Source organism: Lontra canadensis, unplaced genomic scaffold, assembly GCF_010015895.1.
Source record: "Lontra canadensis isolate GAN:19392208 unplaced genomic scaffold, GSC_riverotter_1.0 scaffold317, whole genome shotgun sequence".
Taxonomy (NCBI): domain Eukaryota; kingdom Metazoa; phylum Chordata; class Mammalia; order Carnivora; family Mustelidae; genus Lontra; species Lontra canadensis.
Window position 1 is genome coordinate 75872 of NW_022631311.1, and position 23730 is coordinate 99601.

Sequence of the window (23730 nt, forward strand, 5' to 3'; positions counted from 1 at the left end):
GTTGAAATATGTACATAAATGTACATACTTCCCCTAGAAGCAATGGTTCAAGGTTTGTGGTGCTTGATAGAACATAACTACAAGGAATATTGAGAATTGACTATATCTGATAAGGGACTTATCAGAGCTTTTATGAAGAACTCTTAAAACTCAACCAACAACCCAATTGAAAAATGGGCAAGAAATCTGAACAGACATATCTCCAAAGATATACAAATGGACAATAAGTACATGAAAAGCCATTTAGTATCATTAGCAATTAGGGAAGTGAAAATCAAAACCACAGTGAAATTCTACTTCAAACCCACAAGGATAGCCATAATAAAAATCATAGATAGTAAGTGTTTATGAGGATGTAGGGAAATTGGAACCCTCATACACTGCTGGCGAGAATGTAAAATAGTGCAGCCATTTTGCAAAATTGCTTGTCAGTTCCTCAAAATGTTAAATATGGAGGTGCCACATGACCCAATAATTCCATGTATAGGTATATACCCAAGAAAAATGAAAACATATATCCACACAAAAACTTGATCAGGAATGTTCATAGCAACATTAAGCATAATAGCCAAAAAGTAAAAATTACTCAGCTGCTCATCAATTGATGGATGGATAAATAAAATACAGTATATCCAGGCAATGGAATATTATGTGGTCATTAAAAAAAAAGGAATGAAGCCCTGAAACACATTACGACATGGATGAAACTTGAAAACATGCTAATGTATAGCGTAAGAAGCTAGTCACAAAAGACCACTTTTGGGGGCCAATGGGGAGTGACTGTAATGAGTATAGCATCATCGTCCCAGGATAATGAAATGTTCTAAAACTGATTGTGGTGATGATCGTACAATTCTGTGAATGTACTAAAAACCACTAGGTTCAAAGCTTAAAAATGGGTAAATTATTATCTCAATACACCTGTTCTTTTAAAGGCATATTTACTCTCTTTACATATTTTAGGTGGAAACTCTAAAAGCATATTCTTTTGTATAGTAGTTTGTTAGTAAATAAGATATTAAGTCCAATTTGTACTCACGTTATCAAAGTAACAATCATAACCATCAGGAGAGGCTTTTTTCAAAGTTTCTTCTAAAGACTCTACTGTTTTGTAGTTAAAGGCAACATCATATCCAAGCTTTTTAAGGTAGGCAACCTTTTCATCAGACCCTGCTGCTCCAACAACTTTGCAGCCCTAAATGGGGAGGGAAAAATGGAAATCATTTATAAGTCAAAAGCATGAACCAACCCCCCTCCTAGCTAGTACAGTCAGGTTCCCCAATAACACCCTAAGTGCTGAGCCTTATATATGAAGATGGCCATATGGGCCAATAGGTCTATAGGTGAAATTAGTCCTTGAATCAGCCTACAACCCAACTTGTAACTTCTGCTTGCCTCTGACCAATCAGTAGATTCCAGTCTCTGTGGTTATATGGTTTACAGCTCGTTTTAAGTTGCTGGCTTGACAACCTTTATATTTGACTCTCTTGTTTCCTTACTTTTGGTCTTCTCTTGCAGTTACTTGCATGCTATCTTTTGGTACAGTGGTCCTTTAGACTATAATCTGGGCTCAGTTCTGGGACTCTCAGGCCCCTTGTCAGCCCTCCCAGTGACTGCCCCCTTGTTCTTTGATTTGGGCTAAAGCATTGGACTAGATCCTGTCTAATCATAGAGGAACTAGAGAACATTCTGAAAAGCACTTTCAGGATGAGACTAGAGACTGTATTGGTACAGAGAGTAGCTCTTCAGAAATCTCTCATATTCTGAATATATCTTCAACTTCTAAACAAGACCCACTCCACTGAATTCTGTGAGAGTGGGAAAGGTCTACTCTGTTCACTATTGTGTTCTCATTGCACACTGTGGGTGTTGAGTAAATGTTTGGCACTTGGAGAAGCCACTTACCTTGAGCTTAGCTATCTGCCCCACCACAGAGCCCACCGCTCCTGCCGCTGCATTAACCATCACTGTTTCTCCACCCTTCACACCACAGATGTCAAGTAGACCAAAGTAGGCTGTTAGCCTGAGGGAAGGAAATTAAAGATATGTGGATAGATTTGTTGCTTTCCCTTATAACTCATTCAGATACATCCTGAAGGCATTCGCGACAGCCCAGCGCTGTGGGTCCAAGTAAAAGACAAAAAATTAAAAAAAACCCACAGGAAATGAATATTGCTGACCACTAATGGTCCATCTCCTCCTTAGGAATAAAGATGATGGGAACTAGAGAAGAAATGGAGACTTGGATGGAAAGGGGCTGAACCTGTCAATCCCTAGGTCAAGTCTCAGAAGCAAGAGAAGATCCACTCGAGGACTCCTAGAACAGTGTGTCCTAGAACATGTGTGTCCTAGGGAGAGGGCGAACTTCGTGAGCAAAGCCTCCATGTCATCAACAGGACAGACAGAATGGTATGTGGTGTCTAGGCACAAGGGGGTCCTGGAGAGACACTGGGAGTTTTCCATGGCTCCTAAGTGGGATGGAAGAACTTGTGCCATTTCCCCATCTCATCCCAAAGGGGATGTCAAAGTTAGCTTGCAAAGAAAGAACTACAGGGTCTACAGAAATGCAGCTCAGACAGTACTGACAAATACTGGGTGAAGAATCCACTAGCTTGGATGGCCAGCCTGGAAGGCGATGTGGCAGAGGACTCAATGGGAAAAGGAGACTGGTGTAAGACTAAGACAGATCAAGTTCAAGAAGTTGTTGTCTCCCTTCTCCTGACACAGAATCTGTGTTAGCTCTTAGAGCTTTGCATCAACCTTAGGGATAGGAAAAAAAGGAAATCCTGAGTTTTAAACCTGAACAATGTGAACAATCACTGAATTTATTATGTTTTTGCACCCCCGAGTCTGAGGCAATGAAATCTGTATCCACTATGGTGATTGCTAAGCCGCTTGCAAAATTTCAGACAAATACACGTAAAGTTATTTCCATACAAAACAGAAATTATACGTCTGCCTCTGAGTATATCTGGGACCCATTAGGGTTGGAAATTGAAGGTGAGGCAGTGAAAGGCACAGAAATCTGCACTTTTTCTGAGGACCCAAAAGCTAATATTCCCACAGTGTTTTTTGAAAGTTAGATGGAGTACCACCAGCCTCAGAATCAACTGGAGTTTTACGAAAAATTTGGATTCCCAAGCCCCACCTCAGACCCACTGATTCAGAAATGCTGGAACATGAACACCTGGATTTTATACAACCAGGTGATTCTTAGGAATCAACAGAACCACCATCCCAATGAACGCTGAAGCCAGAGTGTGCTGGACAAGTTAGCGTAACCTCAAATGCGAAGCAGAAGGTGCATTTTCTGATTATGTCATTCCACCCATAACAATCAGTACCCCTCCCATCCCAATTTCCATTCTAGAAAATTCTAAAATCAGCTCTCAGTTAGACATATTGACCCGAGATACACAAGGCCTTTCCCAAACATCACACCCTTCTAAAAATGGAAAAGAGGTAAGATGAAGTCAACAGAAAAGGAATCTTAGAGGAAAAATTAAAGGCACACTTTGGTCTAAGGGGGACTTCAATCAATAACAGATTGGAGAGCAAAACACACGAACATCTCCAGCTTAGCAGAGAAAACAGAGGTCCAATGAAGGAAGCAACACAAACGCTGGGGGAATGTTAAACCTCTGGAGCCTGGAGAGCCGCAAGACATCCTATGTGCTGACCACATTCTGAACAAACTATTTTAGAAAACCAGAATGTCATGTTTTTGAACAAATGAAATAAACCCATGAAACTCACCCTGTCATGCCCACTGTTCCCAGAGCCAAAGACACTGGGATGGTGTCCGGCCACTCTGCGGGTAGCTTTTCCAGATCTTTCCCATCAGAAATAGAGTGTGTCATCCAGCCTGAACGAGCCACTACCAGAGCTCCTGCTGGGAAGGCTGAGTTTTTACTTTCCACAACTCTGCAAGATAAAGCACATTACGACATGGGAAACCTCTTTCAAGGGAGTTGGAATGCTGCATGGGTGGTTTCCTAAAAGGGCACTAAAGTTAATAATCCATGATTAAATATCCCACCACATCTCTCCATCGTAATTCCACGCCGCTGGTTCCTCTGCCTCCTTGAGAGAAAATATGGGCCATTAGAGCGGAACTCCCTGAACTGGTTCCACATCTGTCCCAGTCCTCACCCACTCCTCTCTAAAAGGCATGTATCCTCGGGCTCAAGGTGCCCTGGACACCAGCCTCTTCTGTTCTTCACGGGCCGCTCTCCATCCCTAGCCCCTCCTCTTCCCCAAATCTATAGCACTGTCCTCTCCAGCGCAGCCTTTCAGCCCTGCTACTCTACTAGGGTCACAACAACTTCTGATTGCAAAATCCAGTGGACACTCCTCATTCATTATCTGATTTTACCCTTCTACTGTATTCAACACTCTGGGCTACCCAGACTCCTCCTCATTGGTTTCCATAATATTGACTTCACTGGGATTTTTGCCTCCCCCTCTAAGCTGCTTCTTTTTAGTCTCATCTGTGGACTCTCTTTCTCCCACCTTCTCCCACTGTTACCATTTTTTACTGTCTCCCCCCCCCCCGATCATGAAGCTATGTAACACATTTATTTTAAGAAAATTTGATATACGAAATAAAAATATCGGTTCTATAGAGGGTATCATGCTTAGCAAAATAAGTCAATCAAAGAAAGACAACTATCATATGATCTCCCTGATATGAGGAAGTGGAGATGCAACATGGGGGGTTAAGGGGGTAGGAGAAGAATAAATGAAACAAGATGGGATTGGGAGGGAGACAAACCATAAGTGACTCTTAATCTCACAAAACAAACTGAAGTTTGCTGGGGGGAGGGGGGTTGGGAGAAGGGGGTGGGGTTATGGACATTGGGGAGGGTATGTGCTATGGTGAGTGCTGTGAAGTGTGTAAACCTGGCAATTCACAGACCTGTACCCCTGGGGATAAAAATATAAAAAATAAAAAATTAAAAAAATATATCGGTTCTAATCCCACAATACAAAGATAACTGCTAATATTCTGGGGTGTGTTACGGCAATCTTAAGGATATATTTTGAAATGTATATTATGAGAATGCAAACTGGTGCAGCCACTGCGGACAAAGTTATGGAGAGTTCTCAAAAAATTAAAAATAGAACTAACATATGATCCAGTAATTCCACTACTGGGTATTTGCCCCAAGAATATGAAAACACTAATTCAAAAAGATACATGCAGTCTCTTGTTTACCCCTGAATTCAAAAAGATATATCCACCCCAATGTTTACCTATATTATTTACAATAGCCAAACTATGGAAGCAACCTAAGTGTCCACCTATAGAAGAATGGATTAAGAAGATGTGGTTTATATATGTGTGTGTGTATATATATTAAGTGAGAAAAAGCAATTTATTGTAGGGCAAATAATCCCATTATTTAAGAAAAATTATAAATACTAGTTGGTGTACTAAACAATTTTTGAAATAATAATACATTAACAACACACACACATACATATATACATACACAATGGAATATTCCATTCCACAATGGAATATTACTCAGCCATCAGAAAGAAGTCTTGCCATCTGCAACAACATGGATGGATTCAGAAGGCATAATGCAAAGTAAAAGAAGTCAGTCAGAGAAAGACACATACCATATGATCTTACTCATATGTGGAATTTTTTTAAAAAGATATTTAATTTATTTATTAGAGAGAGAGCATGTGTGCAAGAGAGAGCAGGAGCAGGGGCAGAGGGAGAAGAAGAAGCAGACTCCCTGCTAAGCAGAGAGCCCAATGTGGGGTTCAATCCCAGGACCCTGAGATCGTGACCTAAGCCAAAAGCAGACACTTAACTGACTGAGCCACCCAGGTGCCCTCATATGTTGAATTTAAGAAACAAAACAAATGAACAAAGAAATAAGGAGACAAACAAACAAACAAAAAATAGACTCTTAAATGAAGTCAACAAACTGGAGGTTGCCAGAGGGAAGGTGGGCCCTGGGGGGATGGGTGAAATAGGTGATGGGGGATTAAGAGTACACTTAATTTTTTTTAGAGATTTTATTTATTCACTTGACAGAGAGAGAGACAGCTCAAGCAGGAGCAGCTTCAGGCAGAGGGAGAGGGAGAAGCAGGCTCCCTGCTGAGTAAGGAGCCAGACGCAGGGCTTGATCCTAGGACCCTGGGATCATGACCTGAATCAAAGGCAAACACTTAACTGACTGAGCCACTCAGGCGCTCCAAGAGTACAGTTATTGTAATGAGCACTGAATAATGTATAAAATTTTTGAATCACTATATTGTATATCTGAAACAAATAATACTGTATGTTAATTATACTGGATTTTAAAAAACCAAATAAATGCATTTTTAAATGTATATTATATGATTTACATAATTGAAATCACTTTGTTTTGCAACCCAGTTTTTCTTTCCCAACATTACATTAGTATATATGACTTATACTTATGTTAGTAAGAATCCTTTAAAAACAAATGAATTTAGGGGCACCTGGGTGACTCGGTCTGTGAAGCATCTGACTCTTTATTTCACCTTAGGTTTGTGAGATCAAACCCCATATTGGGGTCCATCCTGGGTGCAAAGCCTGCTTAATATTCTCTCGAGCAGGGGCACCTGGGTGGCTCAGTGGGTTAAAGCCTCTGCCTTCAGCTCAGGTCATAATCCCCGGCTCCTGGGATAGAGCGTCGTTGGGCTCTCTGCTCAGCGGGGAGCCTGCTTCCCACTCTCTCTCTGCCTGCCTCTCTGCCTATTTGTGATCTCTCTCTGTCAACTAAATAAAAAAATAAAATCTTAAAAAAAATATATTCTCTCGAGCAGATTTCCTGCTGAGGTCAGAGCCATATTGGGGGTGGGGGGGCTCGATCCCACGATCCTCAGATCACAACCTATACCAAAACCAAGAGTAAGATGCTCCAAGAGTCAGACACTCCACCAACTGGGCCACCCAGGTGCCCCCACATAAAAATTTTAAACTATGACTGGACATGGGAGAAAGATAAAAATAAAGACCTAAATATTTGCAACACTAATATTCCTAACACGTAAGAAGATCTCACGAATCACTATAAGAGATGAAAAGACCTAAAGGAATAAAGGAAAGGACATAAAGATATTCACAGAAGAAAACTGATAAATTACCAAAAAAGTCAACATTCCTAATAATGAAAGAAATGGAAGTTAAATGGAAACATCAATGTGACTTCACCTCAGATTGCCAAGATGATAAGCAATAGGCATATAGGTATGAGGAAACAAGTTCTTTAATATGCTATTGGAGGGAGTGGATATTCATACAATCTTTTCAAAAAGCAATGTGACGTCAAAAGTTCAAATTAAAAATGTGTTTCTCGGGGTGCCTGGGTGGCTCAGAGGGTTAAGCCTCTGCCTTCGGCTCGGGTCATGGTCTCATGGTCCTGGAATCGAGCCCCACTCTCTGCTCAGCAGGGAGCCTGTTTCCCCCTTTCTCTCTGCCTGTCTCTTTGCCTACTTGTGATCTCTCTCTGTTTGTCAAATAAATAAATAAAATCTTTTTTAAAAAATCTTTAAAAAAATTTTTTAAAAAATGTGTTTCTCTCAGGTTGGTGATTCCAGAAGAAATAAGAGTAAGGTGTGAACATGGGGAAGCAAAAGAAATCAAGAAAGCATGAGACCATGAAGGAAATGCTTAGTCTCTGAGATCAGAGGCTTAAGGAGAAGGTTAGATTAAAATCTGAAAAGAAAGATCCCAAGTCCCCCAAAATCCTTCGTGCTTATTTTTCCAGGATAACACCCAGTTGGGCCTACCATACCACATCCTGGTTGATACCAACTTCATCAACTTTTCCATTAAAGTCAAACTTGACTTAGTACAATCAATGATGGACTGTCTGTATGCTAAGTGTATCCCTTGTATAACTGACTGTGTAATGGATGAAACTGAGAAACTGGGGCAAAAGTATTGAGTACTTCTAAGGACTGCCAAGGATCCAAGATTTGAATGGTTACCATGCACACCAAAGGAATCTAGGCAGATGCCTCTTAGTACAGAGAGGAACTGAGCACAAGTGTTATATTGTGGCTACAGTTGACCAGGACCTTAAAGGAAGGATCCAGAAGATCCCTGGAGTTCCCATCATGTACATTTCTAACATAGGTACAACATTGAGCAGATGCTAGAAAATAATGGAGCCCTTTGGTTCTAATTCTTAAAAGATGGAGTTCTTCTGCCTTCCTTTACCAACTTTTTCTGTTGCCAGTTCGTATTAACAATATGCTATAACATGAATTACTCTTCTTACCCATTTGCTCTGTTACGAGCTGAGTATGGTTAAATACACTCACTTTTTGATGTCATTTTTAAATTGATATTTTGTATCATTTTAAATATTGTTGCATCTTTTTATAAATTAGATGATTGCGCATTCAAAAAAAAGGGCATCTCTCAGGCATCTTGGTGGCAAGGTTGGTTAAGCATCTGATGGGGTTTAGGCTCAAATCATGATCTCAGGGTGCTGAGATTGAACCCTGCACTGGGCTCTGTGCTCAGCATGGAGTCTTCTTAAGACTTTCTCCCTTTTCCTCTGCCCCTTCCCAAACCTGTGCTCTCTCTCTCTCTCTAAAATAATAAATAAATAAATAAGCATCTCCTTTGACCTATAATTTATACTTCTGGGAATTTAATGTGAAGCAATATTCATCCAAGTAGGCAGAGAATACACAGACATACACATAAAGAGGCATACATGTTCCTTGTAGAACTACTTGTGATAGAAAAAACTGGAAACAGTTGCTACCAGGAACAGATTAGTTACACAGCGAATAACAATGGGATTAATTTGCAGCCATTAAGGGATGCCTGGGTGGCTCAGTTGGTTGAGCGTCTAAGTTCAGTTCAGGTTGTGATTCTGGAGTCCTGGGTTTGAACCCTGTGTCAGGCTCCCTGCTCAGTGGGGAGTTTGCTTCTCCCTCTGTGCCTCCCCCCCTCCATGTGTGCTCTGTCTCTCTCAAATAAATAAAATCTTTGGGAGGAAAAAAAAGATTGATTAAAAAAAAACTGCAGCCATTAAAAGGTAGGTAGTATATTTACATATTATCAAAAAGATATCCATAACATATTAAGTGAGAAAAAGCAATTTATTGAAGGGCATATAATCCCATTATTTAAGAAAAATTATGAATACTAGTTGGTGTACTAAACAATTTTTGAAATAATAATACATTAACAACAGTCACCTCTAAGTTTCAGCTAGTGAGGGATCTTCCAGTTTCCATGATATTAATTTTTTTTTTTTAAGATTTTATTTATTTATTTGACAGACAGAGATCACAAGTAGGCAGAGAGGCAGGCAGAGAGAGGAAGGGAAGCAGGCTCCCTGCTGAGCAGAGAGCCCGATGTGGGGCTCGATCCCAGGACCCTGGGATCATGACCTGAGCCGAAGGCAGCGGCTTAACCCACTGAGCCACCCAGGTGCCCCCCATGATACTAATTTTTGATTTACTTGAATTTTTGCAATAATTGTAAGTTGGACAATTATAATTTTTTAAGTAATTTTTAAGTAGCGATGGTAATTTCACAGGCTTCCCTTCATCCCAATTAGTCAGGAAAGGGGCAAGGTTTCCCAAGCTGCTTCCAAGATCAGTGAGTGAATCACATGGGCTCAAGAAATTATAGGGATGATAGACAGAAGCAGACCCAGAGGAGGTAAAGGAGAGACATATTTCTCAGACATGGAGACACACAGAAATACCTGGCCACTTGCTGCCCCATCATCACATCACCCTCCTTCAATTTTTTGGATGCCACTCTGAAAAAAAAAAAAAAATTTAATACATAAAGACTTCTTGGGAAAGGGCACCTGGGTGGCTCAGTGGGCTGCATTTCTGACTCTTGATTTTGGCAGGGGAATTGGTTGGTATTGCAGGAGAATTGATTGGAAAGGCTTACAAATTGGAATCGTCACAGAATCCTACTAACCACTCAAAAAAGGGATGTTAGTTAACATTTGGAAACATTTTTTTTTTACCTTAGATTTGAATCTCTATTGATCAGCTCTGAAAACAATTATTTTAAAGAATGATGACTACATTATATACCAATAAGCAAAATCACTGAGAAGTTAGTGCCACATAAATGCTTTTATTCCCTCCCTTCCCTGAGTTGTTTACTAGGTACACATATTTGATTAAATTAAAAGAATACAGTTAAATGGAAGGCAAAAAACGCTTATTTTAGTCTTACCATCTTCCTCCACCCAAATTAGTTGCCAGTAGTGAAATGGACAAATTGGATTTGGGTTTCTTTAGTCTTTTACTTTTTTGGGAACAGTGAGAGGCAAATTGTGCATATTAAGATAGGAAATGGTGGTCAAAGAGAGGGGCCAAGGGAATCTCTCATCAAACTTCTCAAACCTTTGCTGGCAAAGATGAGCATCCATGAATCTTATCACTGATATTATACTGGGACAACAGGGGGAATGACAATCAGTTGGATATTTTAAAAGATGGACTATTTCAAAACAGGGTCCAAAGCACAACACGTAACTTTTTAGGAGGAAAATCATACCTCATATAAGGATCCACAGTAAGGAACAAAGCTTCCAGCAGGACCTCTATAAAATAAAGCATTCCACAGGCAATTAGAAACTCAATGCTTGATGCCTTCATTGACTTTGGCATTCTACGTAAACAGTTAAAGTAAACATTCTAAATAAGATCATCTTTCTGCTTCACTGTTGCGCTTCTGTGCTTGCTATTAAAGAGACAAGCGGGGTCCAGCCCAAACCATCATCAGCCTCACCATCACCATCACCATCATGTGATTTTCTCAGAACTCACTCCATGCTTTACATGGATTATTTCATATGATATTTCCAACTATTACTGTTTCCATTTCATTTAGGCTTAGATTAAGGAACTTGGTCAGGGCCACATTTATAATCACTATGTTCCTGTGCTCCCATAATGTTTCACTGACAGCCCCTATTAGGACTAAAGAATATAGATTTTGCTGGAGTGACCCTCGTGCACACATTCTCTGGAATTTTGAATCTGGGTCCTGGCTATCTATCCCAACTTAGATGGGACTGAACTTGACCATGCTATTTGATTGCATGCCCCTTTCTCCAAGCCTGCCTACCCACCTGTAAATACCCCTTATTGTCTGCTCTACTAAATTAATCTCCAAACATGCTATGTGCTACTGTTTCTCTCCCCTAGATTTCTTTAGGGGTTTGCCTTGTCCTTCCACTTCCCCCAACGGGATGGGAGACTCCTCAGTGAAGGATGAGAGTTTTTCCCTCCTGTCTGTGCACAGGATAATCTGAGCTCTGCACATGGCTGTTAGGCTCTACTTACCCCACTTGCTTACCCCATCACCAGGCTTACCAGGACGGAGAGGAAATCCTTCCTAGTGTTTGTCAAAGTCACAAACAATGTGCCATTTGAATTATGAAAGAAATCAGAGGGATCCTCCTCCCACATGACATCAAGGCTTCAAACAGAAAACCTTGAAAAAGTCTCTGTGGCAGATTGCAAAATTGTCACAAAGATGTCCCATCACTGTGTGGGACCTCCTTGCCGTCCTCCCATCAAGAAGTCTATGTCTCGGGACACCTGGGTGGCTCAGTTGGTTTTAAGTGGCTGCCTTCGGCTCAGGTCATGATCCCAGCATCGTGGGATCGAGTCCCACATCGGGCTCCTTGCAGGGAGCCTGCTTCTCCCTCTGCCTCTCCTTGCCACTCTGTCTGCCTGTGCTCTCTCTCTCTCTTTCTGACAAATAAATAAAGTCTTAAAAAAAATTCACTCTTTGAATTTGGACGTGGCTATATGACTTGCTTTGCATAGCAGCAAACATGATATAAGTAGAGGCTTGAAATGTACTTGCTAACACTGGGTGCTCTGGATCAGTGGGACCACTGAGAAGACAGAGCTCACAGCCGGCTAGAAGCCAGCCTGCTAGAAAGGCCACCCAGAGGCCTCAGGCACACACATCTGCAGAAAGCTTGCTAACCACCAGACAAATGAGTGAGGTCCATCCTCGGTTAAATGGTTAGCCCAGATGAAACCTACAGAGTTACCACCAACTTAACCCAGCCCAAATTGCCAACCCACAGAACTGTGAGCCAAAACATGTCGTCTGATGTCACTAAATGTCGAGGTACTTTATTATGCAGCAAAGGCTCACTGATACAGTCTTTTCCAGCTCAAATCTGTGACTTACCTCCATTTTTTAAGGATGGGAGTTCAACTGTCTTTAACTCGAAGTTGCTGTGAGTAGGGCTGCCTTCAAAGTGCTTCTTCAGGGTCCAGCTCTTAGCACGAACCATCCTGAAGTTTCTGGAACACAGTCAACACACAGCCGACTACCAGGACGTGACTGGATTCTTACGACTTCCCAGCCCCGGCCCTGAAGCCCGGCAGCAGGATCCATTCATCGCCTGCTTCTCTCCGGGACCATTTAACGCCAACCACATTTATCAAGTATTTACTACATTTCTGTTACTGTGCTGAGCACTTCGGCCGCATCATCTCATTTTACCCCCATAAGTTCCCTTTCAGATAGGCATTATTATCACTGCCAGTGGAGAGAGCACGAATGAGGAAACCGAGGCTTCCTCAGAAATCTCCAAGACAGGGGCAAACTGTAAAAACGGACACATTCTTCCCAGCCATCGCTGGGGTTGCCTTAGGGCACTGGACAGCTCCGCGGCGGGCAAACACTCCGCTCCTCGCCTCACAGACAGCGAATCCTGGGAAAGAGCGTCAAACGCCGGAAGCGAACGGAAGTGGGCCCGCGTGGTTCAGAGGGAGACACCACCAAGGCCACCAGTCTCAGCCTCCGGACGCCACGGCGTGGCGCTGCCGCTCCGCTCCGGGGCGAGGTGACTCTGCCACCAAATAGGAAATCCGGGGTCTACGCTCGCCTCCCCAGGAAACCGGAGAGATGATTCAGGCGGCCCTAGAGCTTTGGGATCGGGACGTGTTGCTTGGACGGATCTCCCCCGTGTCCCCCGGGAGCCGCCCCTTCCTCACGTGTGTGCCTACCTCTAGCGGACGGGTCTGCGGTCGCTATTTCCGCGGTCCCGCCGCAGAGTAAGCAGGAAAGAGTTAGGGGTCCCCGGAACAAAGAAAACTGAGGCGGAGCTTTCGGGCCGCAGGAGAAGTCATTTCTGGCCGTCAGCTCTTTCTGCGATCCGCGCCCTACCGACCCCGCTTGCGTGTTCGCGTTCCAAGGGACTTCAAGAACCTCAGTAGTTTCGGATTTTTACGGAAACTGAGGGAACGTAAAAACGAAATTGTCTTCACCTGGAAATTAGCCCAACCAAATCGGACGCAGCGTATCGATGGCAAAACTCCCAGCGCTGTTTCAAAAGCCAAGACTGATCTCACGTGGGCTGAAGAACATGGGCTGTCTGAGCGCGCAAACTCCGGGCGAACTGGATCAGAGGGCTGATGATGCCGACCCTTGCCGGCTGTCAGGACTTCCGTCAGTCAGGACCTGGATTCCCTGGATTTCGGACGACCTTTGCCCCAGTTCCACACTGAACTTTCTTTTGCCCAGCCCCCCTCATGAATATGCATGTTGAGCGCGGGTAACAGCAGTGCCCTGGATCTTTTTGCTTTGCAAAGGGAGCGTTCCCGGCAGGGAATCCGCAGCCCCGTTCTTCAACATGTCTCTTTTCCCAAAAAGGCAGCCATGTGCGAATTCTGACCTCGCTGCAAGTTCAGAAGTCGTCCTCCGCCCCCCTCGAAAGGATGTGGCCTCAGAGGCAGCCGAAGCTCAGGGACAGTCCCACCCACCAAAGGAGGGTGTCCGGGTGCAGTGCCCTCAGGCACACCCGCCCTTGGCTCCCACCTCCTTTCCCGCACACGCCCGTCTCCACTAACCAAATTCCGACCCCTTTCTTTCGTCTCCTTCCACAATGGTCCCAGTTTTGCAGTCCCGCAAGTTTCTTGGCCAGCCGCCGCCCTGGCTAAGGCAGCTTTGCCATGCACCCAAATGGAGACAGGCCGTGCGCTTCGTTCCAGCTTGTCTCCGAACCCTCCAAGAACAAGGAGGGGCTCGTGGGCATCGATCGGGACATCTGGCTTTCCCTTTCCTCGTAATGCAAGACTCAGAAGTTATTAAGCAAGAGAGGGAGAACAACGCGCAAACGTTCCATGATAGGGAATTCTAGGAACTCAGCAGGAAAAAAAGAGCGGGGCGGAGATGTTTACTTACCCAAGTCCGCAGGTTCCAGTACCTAGACAGAGAATGTGGTTGGGGTTGTGCCGCAGAGCGCCCACCGACTGAATTTAAGGCCGTCTGGGAGAGGGTGGTGCTTCCCCCAAGGGCGGAGCTGCTCCTGCAAGTTTGTGCGTGTGTGTGTGTGTGTGTGTGTGTGTGTGTGTGTGTGTATGTAGGCGTGTGCTTCCAAGAGCAAAGGTCTCCATCGGAGCCCTGCCCAGATGGAACTGTACTTGCAACAGTTCCTAACTGGGAACTGGGTGCAAAGCTGGTGTGCAGGAGAACCAGCCGCAGCCTTCCCGGCTCAGGCAGGAAGGAGACAAATGCAGGATCCCTGAGCAGAGGGCAGAGTTTTTTTACTTTTTATTTATTTATTTATTAGAAAGAGAGAGAGAGAGAGAGAGAGAGAGAGAGAATGGGGGAAGGGCAGAGAGAGGGAGAGAGAGAATCTCAAGCAGACTTCCCACTGAGTTCTGATCCAGCCAGGGACTAATAAACCTAATATATTACCAGATTGTTTTCCAAAAATAGCAGTTTACATTCCTACCATCAATGTTGGTGAGTTTCTGTTACCTAAAGCTAACATCAAAACTGGTATTATTGTTGTATTCACTTTTTGCCAATTTGATCAGTGCAAATGAATTTAAACCCCCCCAAAGGATGAGATCTGACTTTATTCAGATTTGTACCCTTGCACCTACCTGTATCATTTAGAATGGGTTTTTTGTTTTGGGTTTTTTTTTTTGGGGGGGGGGTTTGCACATTACATAAGACTCATATTGGCTTAAAAATAAGAGAGATTTACTGGTTCGTGTGACTGGAAGTAGGATGGGCTTCAGGTCTGGTCTGAATCAAGATCTGGCATATTTTATCCTTATTACACTGCTTTCTGGGCATCAGAAAGGCTTGGTTCCCTCAGAGTGATAAAGTGGCTGCAGTAGCTCTACGGACCTAAAGGAAAGAAAAATATCCATGTCATAAAATTCCTAGCAAGACTCCTCCACCTCTCGTTGGTTGAAATGTCTCTAAACCAATCAGGGGCTAATTAAAGACTGAAAAGCTTGGGCCTGGGTTACCTAAACTAGTCAATGTTATCAGGGGTCGGATTCCTCTCTTCTCTTTGCTAGGCTTTCAGTTAACAAGGCACTGAGTCAAAGATTCAGAACTCCAAGAGACAGACTTCTCAGCTTTCAACATAAAATAGTAACATAAAATTTAGTGATAATCAGATGTTACGTGTGCAGTATAATCAGCTTTGCAGGAAAGTTGGTTTGTTTGGTGACTTGAAAAGCTTCCAACAGAGGGGGCGCCTGGGTGGCTCAGTGGGTGGCTTCTGCCTTCTGCTCAGGCCCTGATTCTAGGGTCCTGGGATCAAGCCCCACATCGGGCTCTCTGCTCAGCAGGGAGCCTGCCTCCCCTTCTCTCTCTGCCTGCCTCGCTGCCTATGTGATCTCTGTCTGTCAAATAAATAAATAAAATCTTAAAAAAAAAAAAAAAAGCTTTCAACAGAAGAGCTGAAAGAAATCTGGGTGTCTCTGAGAATGTCTATTGGTTGTTATAGCTGCATAACAAATTACTATCAGTTGGATAGCTTAAACAACAGAAATTTAAGTTTCTTACAGTTATGGAAGCTGGATGTCCAGATCAAAGTATTGGCCAGTTTGGCTTCTCCTGAGCCCATGCTTCTTGGCTTGCTGATGGCCACCTTCTTTTTGTGTTCTCACAGGGTTTTTCTCTGTGAATGCACATGCTTGGTGTTTCTCTCTTCTTTAAGCCCCACCTAACAGTCTCCATTGAATTTCGTCATCTTTTTGAAGGTCCTGTCTCCAAATACAATCACAGATTAGAGCGCACCCATTTATGAACTTATTTAACTTCAGTTACCTCTCTAAAGCTCTGCGTGGATGACTCAGTTGGTTAAGCAACTGCCTTTGGCTCAGGTCATGAATCCCAGTCCCTGGGATTGGTTTCTCTGCTCAGCAAGGAGCCTGCTTCTTTTTTCCCTCTGCTCATGCTCTCTCTCTCTCAAATAAATAAAATTTTTTAAAGAAATAATTGTATCAGACACTAGCCAAATGGATAGGAGGATGAGAAGAGGGACTAAGAGGGGAAACCAGGATGAGAGAGTGACATTCCAAGACATTCAGTATATTTGTATATCCAAAATAACATTACTAATAGTTGTTTACAGAGATCCCATAAGTGTGACCTTTCCTAAAGTTCTTCTTACCTGCAAGAGGAACCCATCTCACGTATATTGGAAGATAAAATGAACAGTGAAAAGGACAGGGCTTTGAGCATGTTAACTCGAATTCAAATCTCAACTCTCCTACTGACTAACTCTGTGATCTCTAATTGATTCCACTTCTTGAACTTCAGATCCCTTAGGCTCTGAGGAAGATGATTAAAATATTTACTTCCCTGGACTGTTTTGAGACTTAGAAGTTAGCTACTAAGGGCTCCTAGTTGGTGCTGCACTGGCCACATTTCATTGTGTTGTGGGAAGAGGCATAATTGTTCTCTCTCCAAATGTAGTATCTTACATGTATTAAGGGATTCTTTCAATTATGAGAATAATATTACTATCCAGTGTTATAATTATTTCACAAGCATTATCTCACCAGACCAACGCAGGGGAAGTTGTAGAAAAGAAAAAAAAGGAAGGTGTATTTTTAAAGTACATTGCCATAGAAAAGCATCAGAAGTAATTGTCACCAGATAACAATGAGTTTTGCTTTTTACGCTGTTCACATCTGTATTATCTGAATTATTTGAAGAGATACATTTTCTTATTACTTGCACAATTGTATTAAGTGACGTGTTCCCTCAGCTTGCTAGATCAGAGTTCTTTGAAACCTAAGGTCAGAGCACTGAATTGAATAAGATTTTGTCTTAGAGCAAAGTAAAGAGCAAATCTTCTTCCTTGATCCTCTGATTCATATTCTAACTGACTCTGTGATCATGCAACAGCCAGTACCGAGCTTTATCATCATGACAGCTCATTTCAGCCATTAAGCTGAGTCACAATGACTACCTGGTAAAGAGATCTTGGTTGACCTGGAGTGTTTATTATTTATTTATGTATTTGAGAGAGAGAGCTCATGGGAAAGACAGAGAGGAGAGAGAGAGAAAGAAAGAACATGGGCAGCTGGGAGGGGCAGAAGGAGAGGGAGACCAGGCTCTCCGCTAAGCAGGGAGCCCGATGCGGGACTCAACACAGGGCTCCATCCCAGGACACAGCTCAGGAAACCAGACTCTTCTACTGCCATCTGTAGTGAAAGTCTTTCTTCCATGGTCACAGAATGTTTATTGTACCACTGGGCAGCATCTCCACATTCCAGGCAGGAAGAAAGACAAAGGACAGAAGATGCATGTCCAGGGGTGCCCAACTGTGGTTCAGTTGGTAGAGTCAGCAGGGCAAGGAAATGTTGCAATTGGATGTCATCACGTGGGCCAAATATCTCAGATTAAAAAGAGAGACATAGGTTGTCTTGTGTCCATGGAGCTGGACTGTGGCAAAACTTTCTGTCTCCCTGCTAAAAAGAGAGGGGTCATGGTTTCTTCACTGTTTGTATAGGATTTTGGACCTCAGGGCCAGAGGGTTGAGGTCTACATATTCATAACTTATGGTGTATTATCACCACTGGTCTGCCAAAAATTCTCCGTCAATAATTTGTATGCTTTTAAAAAAAAGGCCCCATTCCCTACTCTTCTCCTCCTACTACTATAAGAACTGTTGTGATGTGTTTAATATATTGTTTGTCTTTTTTGCAACTGTTCTTGCACAATGTGCACTGGGGCATATTTATTTATTTATTTATTTATTTATTTATTTATTTATTTGAAAGCAAGGGAGAGACAGACAGAGCATGAGCAGGGGGAAGGGGCAGAGAGAGAAGCAGAATCCCAGGCTCCCAGCTGAGCAGGGAGCCCGATGAGGGGCTTGATCCCAGGACACCGGGATTATGACCTGAACCAATGGCAGACACTTAACCAGCTGAGCCACCCAGGTACCCCTGGATTCAGAGACATTTTAAATCTGTTTTACGTTCTCATCATCATAGAATAAACTCTGACTCAAAGCTTCTTTAGTTTGCTTTAAATCAAAAGAGTTTTGGGTGAAGGCAAACTATTTTTACAATGATGTTGCTATTCAAGTCAAAGTTATTGGTGATATAGAACTCACGAATTATACAGTAACTATGTGGTTTTTTCTTGTTATAACATTAAAAATAATACAAGTAGGTGTAGTACTTTTGTGACTAGGCATTTATGGAGTGGAAGGAAGGTAAATTTACATTGGGAGCCATCCTGCAGTTCTGCTCAAGTTCAGGAGACAGGATTCTCTCTGAAGCAGCCTCTCTGACTTGGGAATTTACTGTGGGGGGAAAAAAAACCCATTTTAGGAGAATGAATAAGGAATTCATTGGTTATTATTTAGTTAACCCTAACCAAAAGATATTTTTTTTAACGTGCCTTAATTTGCTTCTTTTAAATTGATTCATTTGTATCACAGGATGATTCATGTTTATGGACCTGTTTATGTACATGTTGTATATAATCACAAACATGATGTACATGTTTATGTGCCAAAAAACAGAATTGTGACATAGTGTACTTGAAAACAACTTCCAACCTCAAAGGACTATATAAGTAAGGGTTATAATTATTAATATAGGAACCAAAGTGCACTGTGTTAAGAACAAGCAATTGAAAACACTAACGTTCAAGGAGAGACCGGAGCAACTCTATTTGATTTTCTTCATTTGCCTTCCAGATCCACTCTCCATGCTGTTTTCACAAATCCTGCCCCCTTCCCTCAAACTTCCACTTGATTTTGGTGAGTCTGGTGTTGATTCTTCCTGTTAGATTACTTTGGATTGGCGTTGTTTAAAAGCACAGCTCCTTCAGGCCGCCTCTGGGCACACCTCTGACCCCTGACCCCTTCACGCTCAAGTAGGAGGGCGTCTCCCCAGTCACCGTTGGTTTCCCTTTCCCCTACATACTTCCCTTTGGTGGATGGCCCTTTGTCTCCTGCTAGGAGACTGCTCAGTCTAAATAACATATGTAATTATTGTTTAAAAAACCCACAGATATGAAAGCTCATGGACTCTGAAAGAGAAAATAAGTTTCAAAGGAATTTTAGACAAATGGTTTAAATTAATAAAAATTGTAAAAAGGACACACACACTCCCAAAAATTGTTAAAAGGACACACATATGGATGCAAATGACACCTTGTCCTGTCACCGCTGCAGGTAAGTATGGGTATCACATCTCTCAGTCATGTAGAGAAAGCTTCACACTCTGAAATGTAAAAAAGAAAAACAGGGTCATCACCCTACATGCTTTTTTTTTTTTTTGCCCTGCATTATTCTAGTCCCCAAAATGAATGAAACTTGAATTTTTCCTGTAAGTCCCTTACTTACTAACATGATTCTATCCATGACATTTTCAGTACTGAACTTTTGTGGATATGCAACATTTGTGGCTATCGTCATCATGTGAGAAAGTATGTTTTTCCACTAGGAACTTGGAAATGTTGGCAATTTTGTGATTTTCTTTTCTTTTAAATACATGTTGTGTTTTAAATTTAATGAGCCAGTCCTTTTAAAGTCTGTACTTTCTCTAAACATCTTCATTGGAAAGAAATTGGTTTCCTTTCTTTTGATTCAGAATCTCCCTTATACAGCAAGAACTCAAAAATCATGTGTTTTAAATAAAATGGAAAAAATAAAAGGGAAAAATTGTAGGCATAAATTAGAAAGGAATAGAAAGCTTTGCTAAATATTTCAGGGAATTAGAAAGATGATGTTTATCATTTTTTTTTAATCTTTAAGTAATCTCTAGACCCAATATAGGCCTTGAACTCATAGCCCTGAGATTAAGAGTCTCACACTTCAGGCAGCCAGGCACTTTATTTATTTATTTATTTATTTTTAGAATTTTTTTTTTTTTTTTTTTTTACTTGACAGACCGAGATCACAAGTAGGTAGAGAGGCAGGCAGAGAGAGAGGAGGAAGCAGGCTCCCCACCAAGCAGAGAGCCCGACTCGGGGCTCGATCCCAGGACCCCAGGATCATGACCCAAGCTAAAGGCAGAGGCTTTAACCCACTGTGCCACCCAGGAGCCCCCAGCCAGGCACTTTAAATTAGTGATTCTCAAGCTTTGGTGTCTATCAGAATCATCTGTGGGCTTATTAAAAATAAACATCATCTTGGGGCACCTGGGTGACTCAGTTGGTTAAGTGGCTGACTCTTGAGCTCAGCTCAGGTCCCCAACCCAGGGTAGTGAGTTCAGTTGCTGCTTTGGGCTCCATGCTGGAGGTGGAGCCTACTTTAAAAACAAACAAACAAACAAACAAAGAAACAAACAAGCATCATGCCCCTTTCAGACCTTAGGAAGTCAGAGCCTCCAGTGATCTAAATCATTACAGACTCTCTACCATTCTGTACTATCATAAAATTCCATTTTCTCACTTGTGAAATGGGGATAACCTCATAGAACTGTTGTGAGGATGAAGTGACATAATGTATATTAAGCACTAAAGACTAATGTATATTAAGCACTACGTAGAACTGTTCCTAATTCACAGTAAGCACTATGTGAGTGTGACTACTATTCTTTTTGTCAGGAGACAATTCTCCTTGTTTCTTCATGCTTGTGAGCAGGAGCACCAACCATTTGTGTTCTGGACTATTTCCTCCAGGTATTTGTATGCCAGACAGCCTGGGAAGACATAAGGTCTCCCTCCAGATCAGAGGGGTAGGTTTGTTTTCTGTCTAGTGTAATGTCTCCCCTTGGTGCGAGTGTCTATTATAAAAGATTTGGGTGCCTTAAGCTCAGAGTTCCTCAACTGGGATGCGAATCAACTTCATCACAGCATTCACCTGGGCCCCCTGTGTTACCCATGGTGGGCTGGGGGGTGCAGGTGGAGAGCCAACAAGGACATGAACGTGGTGCTGCTTGCTATGCCGTGAGTGATAAAGTCCCATGTCTCTGACCCAGGAGTCTGTGCTTTCTGCCAGCATCTGTGAAACTGTGCCAGGCTAACTGGCTAGTTTGCAAAGGAAGGTAAAAATCTCTGCTCCTTCATAGTTCTTGACAATTATAAAGTATAAAAACATGCAGTCCTATATAAAGAAGCACAATGTGGCAACCAAAAGTGATTAAGAAGGAATTTCATTTTTCACTCCTATTGCTAAATGTATATTTAAGGGATTCAATTCATAATTATCTTATTGCACAACGATGGCACCATCTAGCTTCTCCCACATACACATATGGTCCCCACCTTTCTCGTGGTTTGAAGGATACTATTAATGACCCATGAAATCTAAATGTATCTGACCATTATCCAAAACCACTGATCAGTGGCAAAAATGATAGAGTTGCAGAGTGTTTTAAGAGAATTGGCATTTCTGAATACCCTCCAGTATCTCAACTCACTCCTTGCTCAGCATCCAAGCATGTGATGTGCAATTCCCAGCATCTTACTCCCAAACACCAAACAAAATAGAATTTTGTCTCTGTCACTTCCTCAGTCCACTCAGTACCACTGACATCCTGGTGGCTGACCTATTCCTAAAAGAAACACAGGCCACCAAGAAGGTCATCTAGGAGACTCAATTTTCATAACCTGTGTATCCTTTTTTAAAAAGATTTTATTTATTTGACAGAAATCACAAGTAGGCAGAGAGGCAGGCAGAGAGAAGGGGGGAGGCAGGCTCTCCACTGAACAGAGAGCCTGATGTGGGGCTCTATCCCAGGACCCTGGGATCATGACCTGAGCCGAAGGCAGAGGCTTTAACCCACTGAGCTACCCAGGTGCCCCAGTAACCTATAGATCTTTTATTGATGCACTCTTCTTTCCCTGTTCTTGACTTGCTGGCCTTTCATTACTATTATCATAGTGGGTATGAATTTTAGTTCAATCTAGTTCATATAAGATTTCAAGATACTTCATTATAATTACTGCCTGGCAAATGCCTCCAGTTTCCTTGCTTCTCTATTCCTTTATCAATCACCTTGGCATAAAACTAACCCTGAATAAAACCAACTATTGCCTTTTCCATGCATTCTCATGAGCAGCTGAACATTACTGGAGAAATTCGCACAATGAGACTGACTGGTTTTACTTGAATGATCACAAACAACATATTGGCACATTCAACCCCACCCAGAAATCCCAGTCATTCTCCAATGAATCTGCTTTTCCACACAGTGTGATAACAGTTTTACACTTTTACTTCTGTTTTCAAACCTCGGCTCTTAAGAGATAATCTTACTCTAGGCTTCACTGAGAAAATAAAAATCATTAGAACAGAGACCTTGTCTTTTCATGGTCAAAGTTACAAACTTCTCTGCATCTGTACCCATCTTCTCTTTTCTTCCTCTGATGATGGGGGAAGCTCTCTCTTCCTACTAAAGGTTAATGAACATAGACTGTATCTTTTCTAAATTTCTTAAGCTACTTGGGTTATTTTCTCCTGCATAATCAACCTCTTTTGTATCAACTAGAATGCTTTCCATAACAAAAAGACAAAAACCTCTTGTAGACGAAAGGCTCTCAAATTTTTATCCCCTGGCCACACTCAGGAGCCAGACAGATCTGAGTGGGTATTATGCTAATTAGTAGATTCATATGTCCTTAAATTTCCCATGTAAAACCTTATCATAGTGATTATTTCTGAAATAACTCTTCACCTAATTTCACACATTATTTAGACAAAAAGTAAATAGTTTTCCTTTGCATATTGAAGATATTTCTTTACAAATGTTTCTCCTCCTTTTAAAAACAGAGCCAAATGCCAGTGTTTAAATTACATGATTGCTGCAAAATCCTTGTAACTATCATCCCATTATGGAGCATGCCAGGGGAGTGGGCATTGGAGCTATGTTTAGCTTTTCTCTTCTGTCTATGCAACCAATCAGGTTTATTTTTCCAACTTAGACCCTTGGTTTTAAAAAGTGCTTCATTCAAGAATTCTGAGGAAAGGCTGAGAAAAATTGAAGCCATTGTAAATTTTGGAATTTAGCCATCCATCACACATCTCTAACAGACTGTGCAGGAATGGGTAGCACCCTCTGGTGGACAGTTTGGAACTGGCATAGTCTCTTTCCAGCTCATTGGAACCCGTCAGAGGTAGAGGGCCAGGATGAGTTCTCTCCAGAATTTCTGCTCAACAAGATTTTATTGGTGGCTCTCTGGTGGTCAACAAATAAAAAATTGGCTTCTGTCTACCTGATGACGAAGTGGGTCCAGGATATAAACCCAGTAGGAATGGGGTATGTGAGTTGTGGGAGTTGTGTGATTTTTCTTGTCTTAAATAAGAATGCCAGATGATGGAAGACTTGCAAAATGAATTTCTCCACAGAAGTGACTGAGTGGGCTGAACAGTTAAAAGAAAATGGATGTGAGAAACAACAAGAACTAATACAGTCAGAAATGTCCCTTCCCCCATCCTTCAAGTGGATGGCTGATAGAAGTGATAGGGAAGAAACAGATATTACCTCTTTCGAAAAAGTAGG

At 42.2% G+C, this 23730-nt stretch overlaps 1 protein-coding gene, 1 long non-coding RNA gene and 1 pseudogene across 4 annotated transcripts in view; 2 read left to right on the top strand and 1 right to left on the bottom strand.

Moving 5' to 3' along the window:
* The window catches only part of LOC116862761, a 24016-nt gene extending 18331 nt beyond the window's left edge, over positions 1 to 5685 (top strand). Inside the window, exon 3 of the long non-coding RNA XR_004381691.1 lies at positions 5667 to 5685. This is a non-coding gene — a long non-coding RNA (uncharacterized LOC116862761). The remainder of the gene's footprint in view (positions 1 to 5666) is intronic.
* LOC116862758 (prostaglandin reductase 1) overlaps positions 1 to 14299 on the bottom strand; it is a 24225-nt gene extending 9926 nt beyond the window's left edge. Inside the window, exons 1-7 of one of the 3 annotated variants that reach the window (XM_032850166.1) lie at positions 14195 to 14299; positions 12194 to 12309; positions 10538 to 10583; positions 9723 to 9779; positions 3757 to 3924; positions 1906 to 2023; positions 1040 to 1195 (exon numbers count right to left, since the gene is read on the bottom strand). In XM_032850166.1, the coding sequence (XP_032706057.1) occupies positions 1040 to 1195; positions 1906 to 2023; positions 3757 to 3924; positions 9723 to 9779; positions 10538 to 10583; positions 12194 to 12299 (651 nt within the window). In that variant the 5' untranslated portion in view covers positions 12300 to 12309; positions 14195 to 14299. Of the gene's footprint in view, positions 1 to 1039; positions 1196 to 1905; positions 2024 to 3756; positions 3925 to 9722; positions 9780 to 10537; positions 10584 to 12193; positions 12434 to 13017; positions 13233 to 14194 lie in introns of those variants that run through there. The other 2 variants (XM_032850168.1, XM_032850165.1) reach the window with 2 other exon arrangements.
* LOC116862759 lies at positions 7612 to 8177 on the top strand (annotated as a pseudogene).
* Positions 14300 to 23730: the final 9431 nt, after the last annotated feature.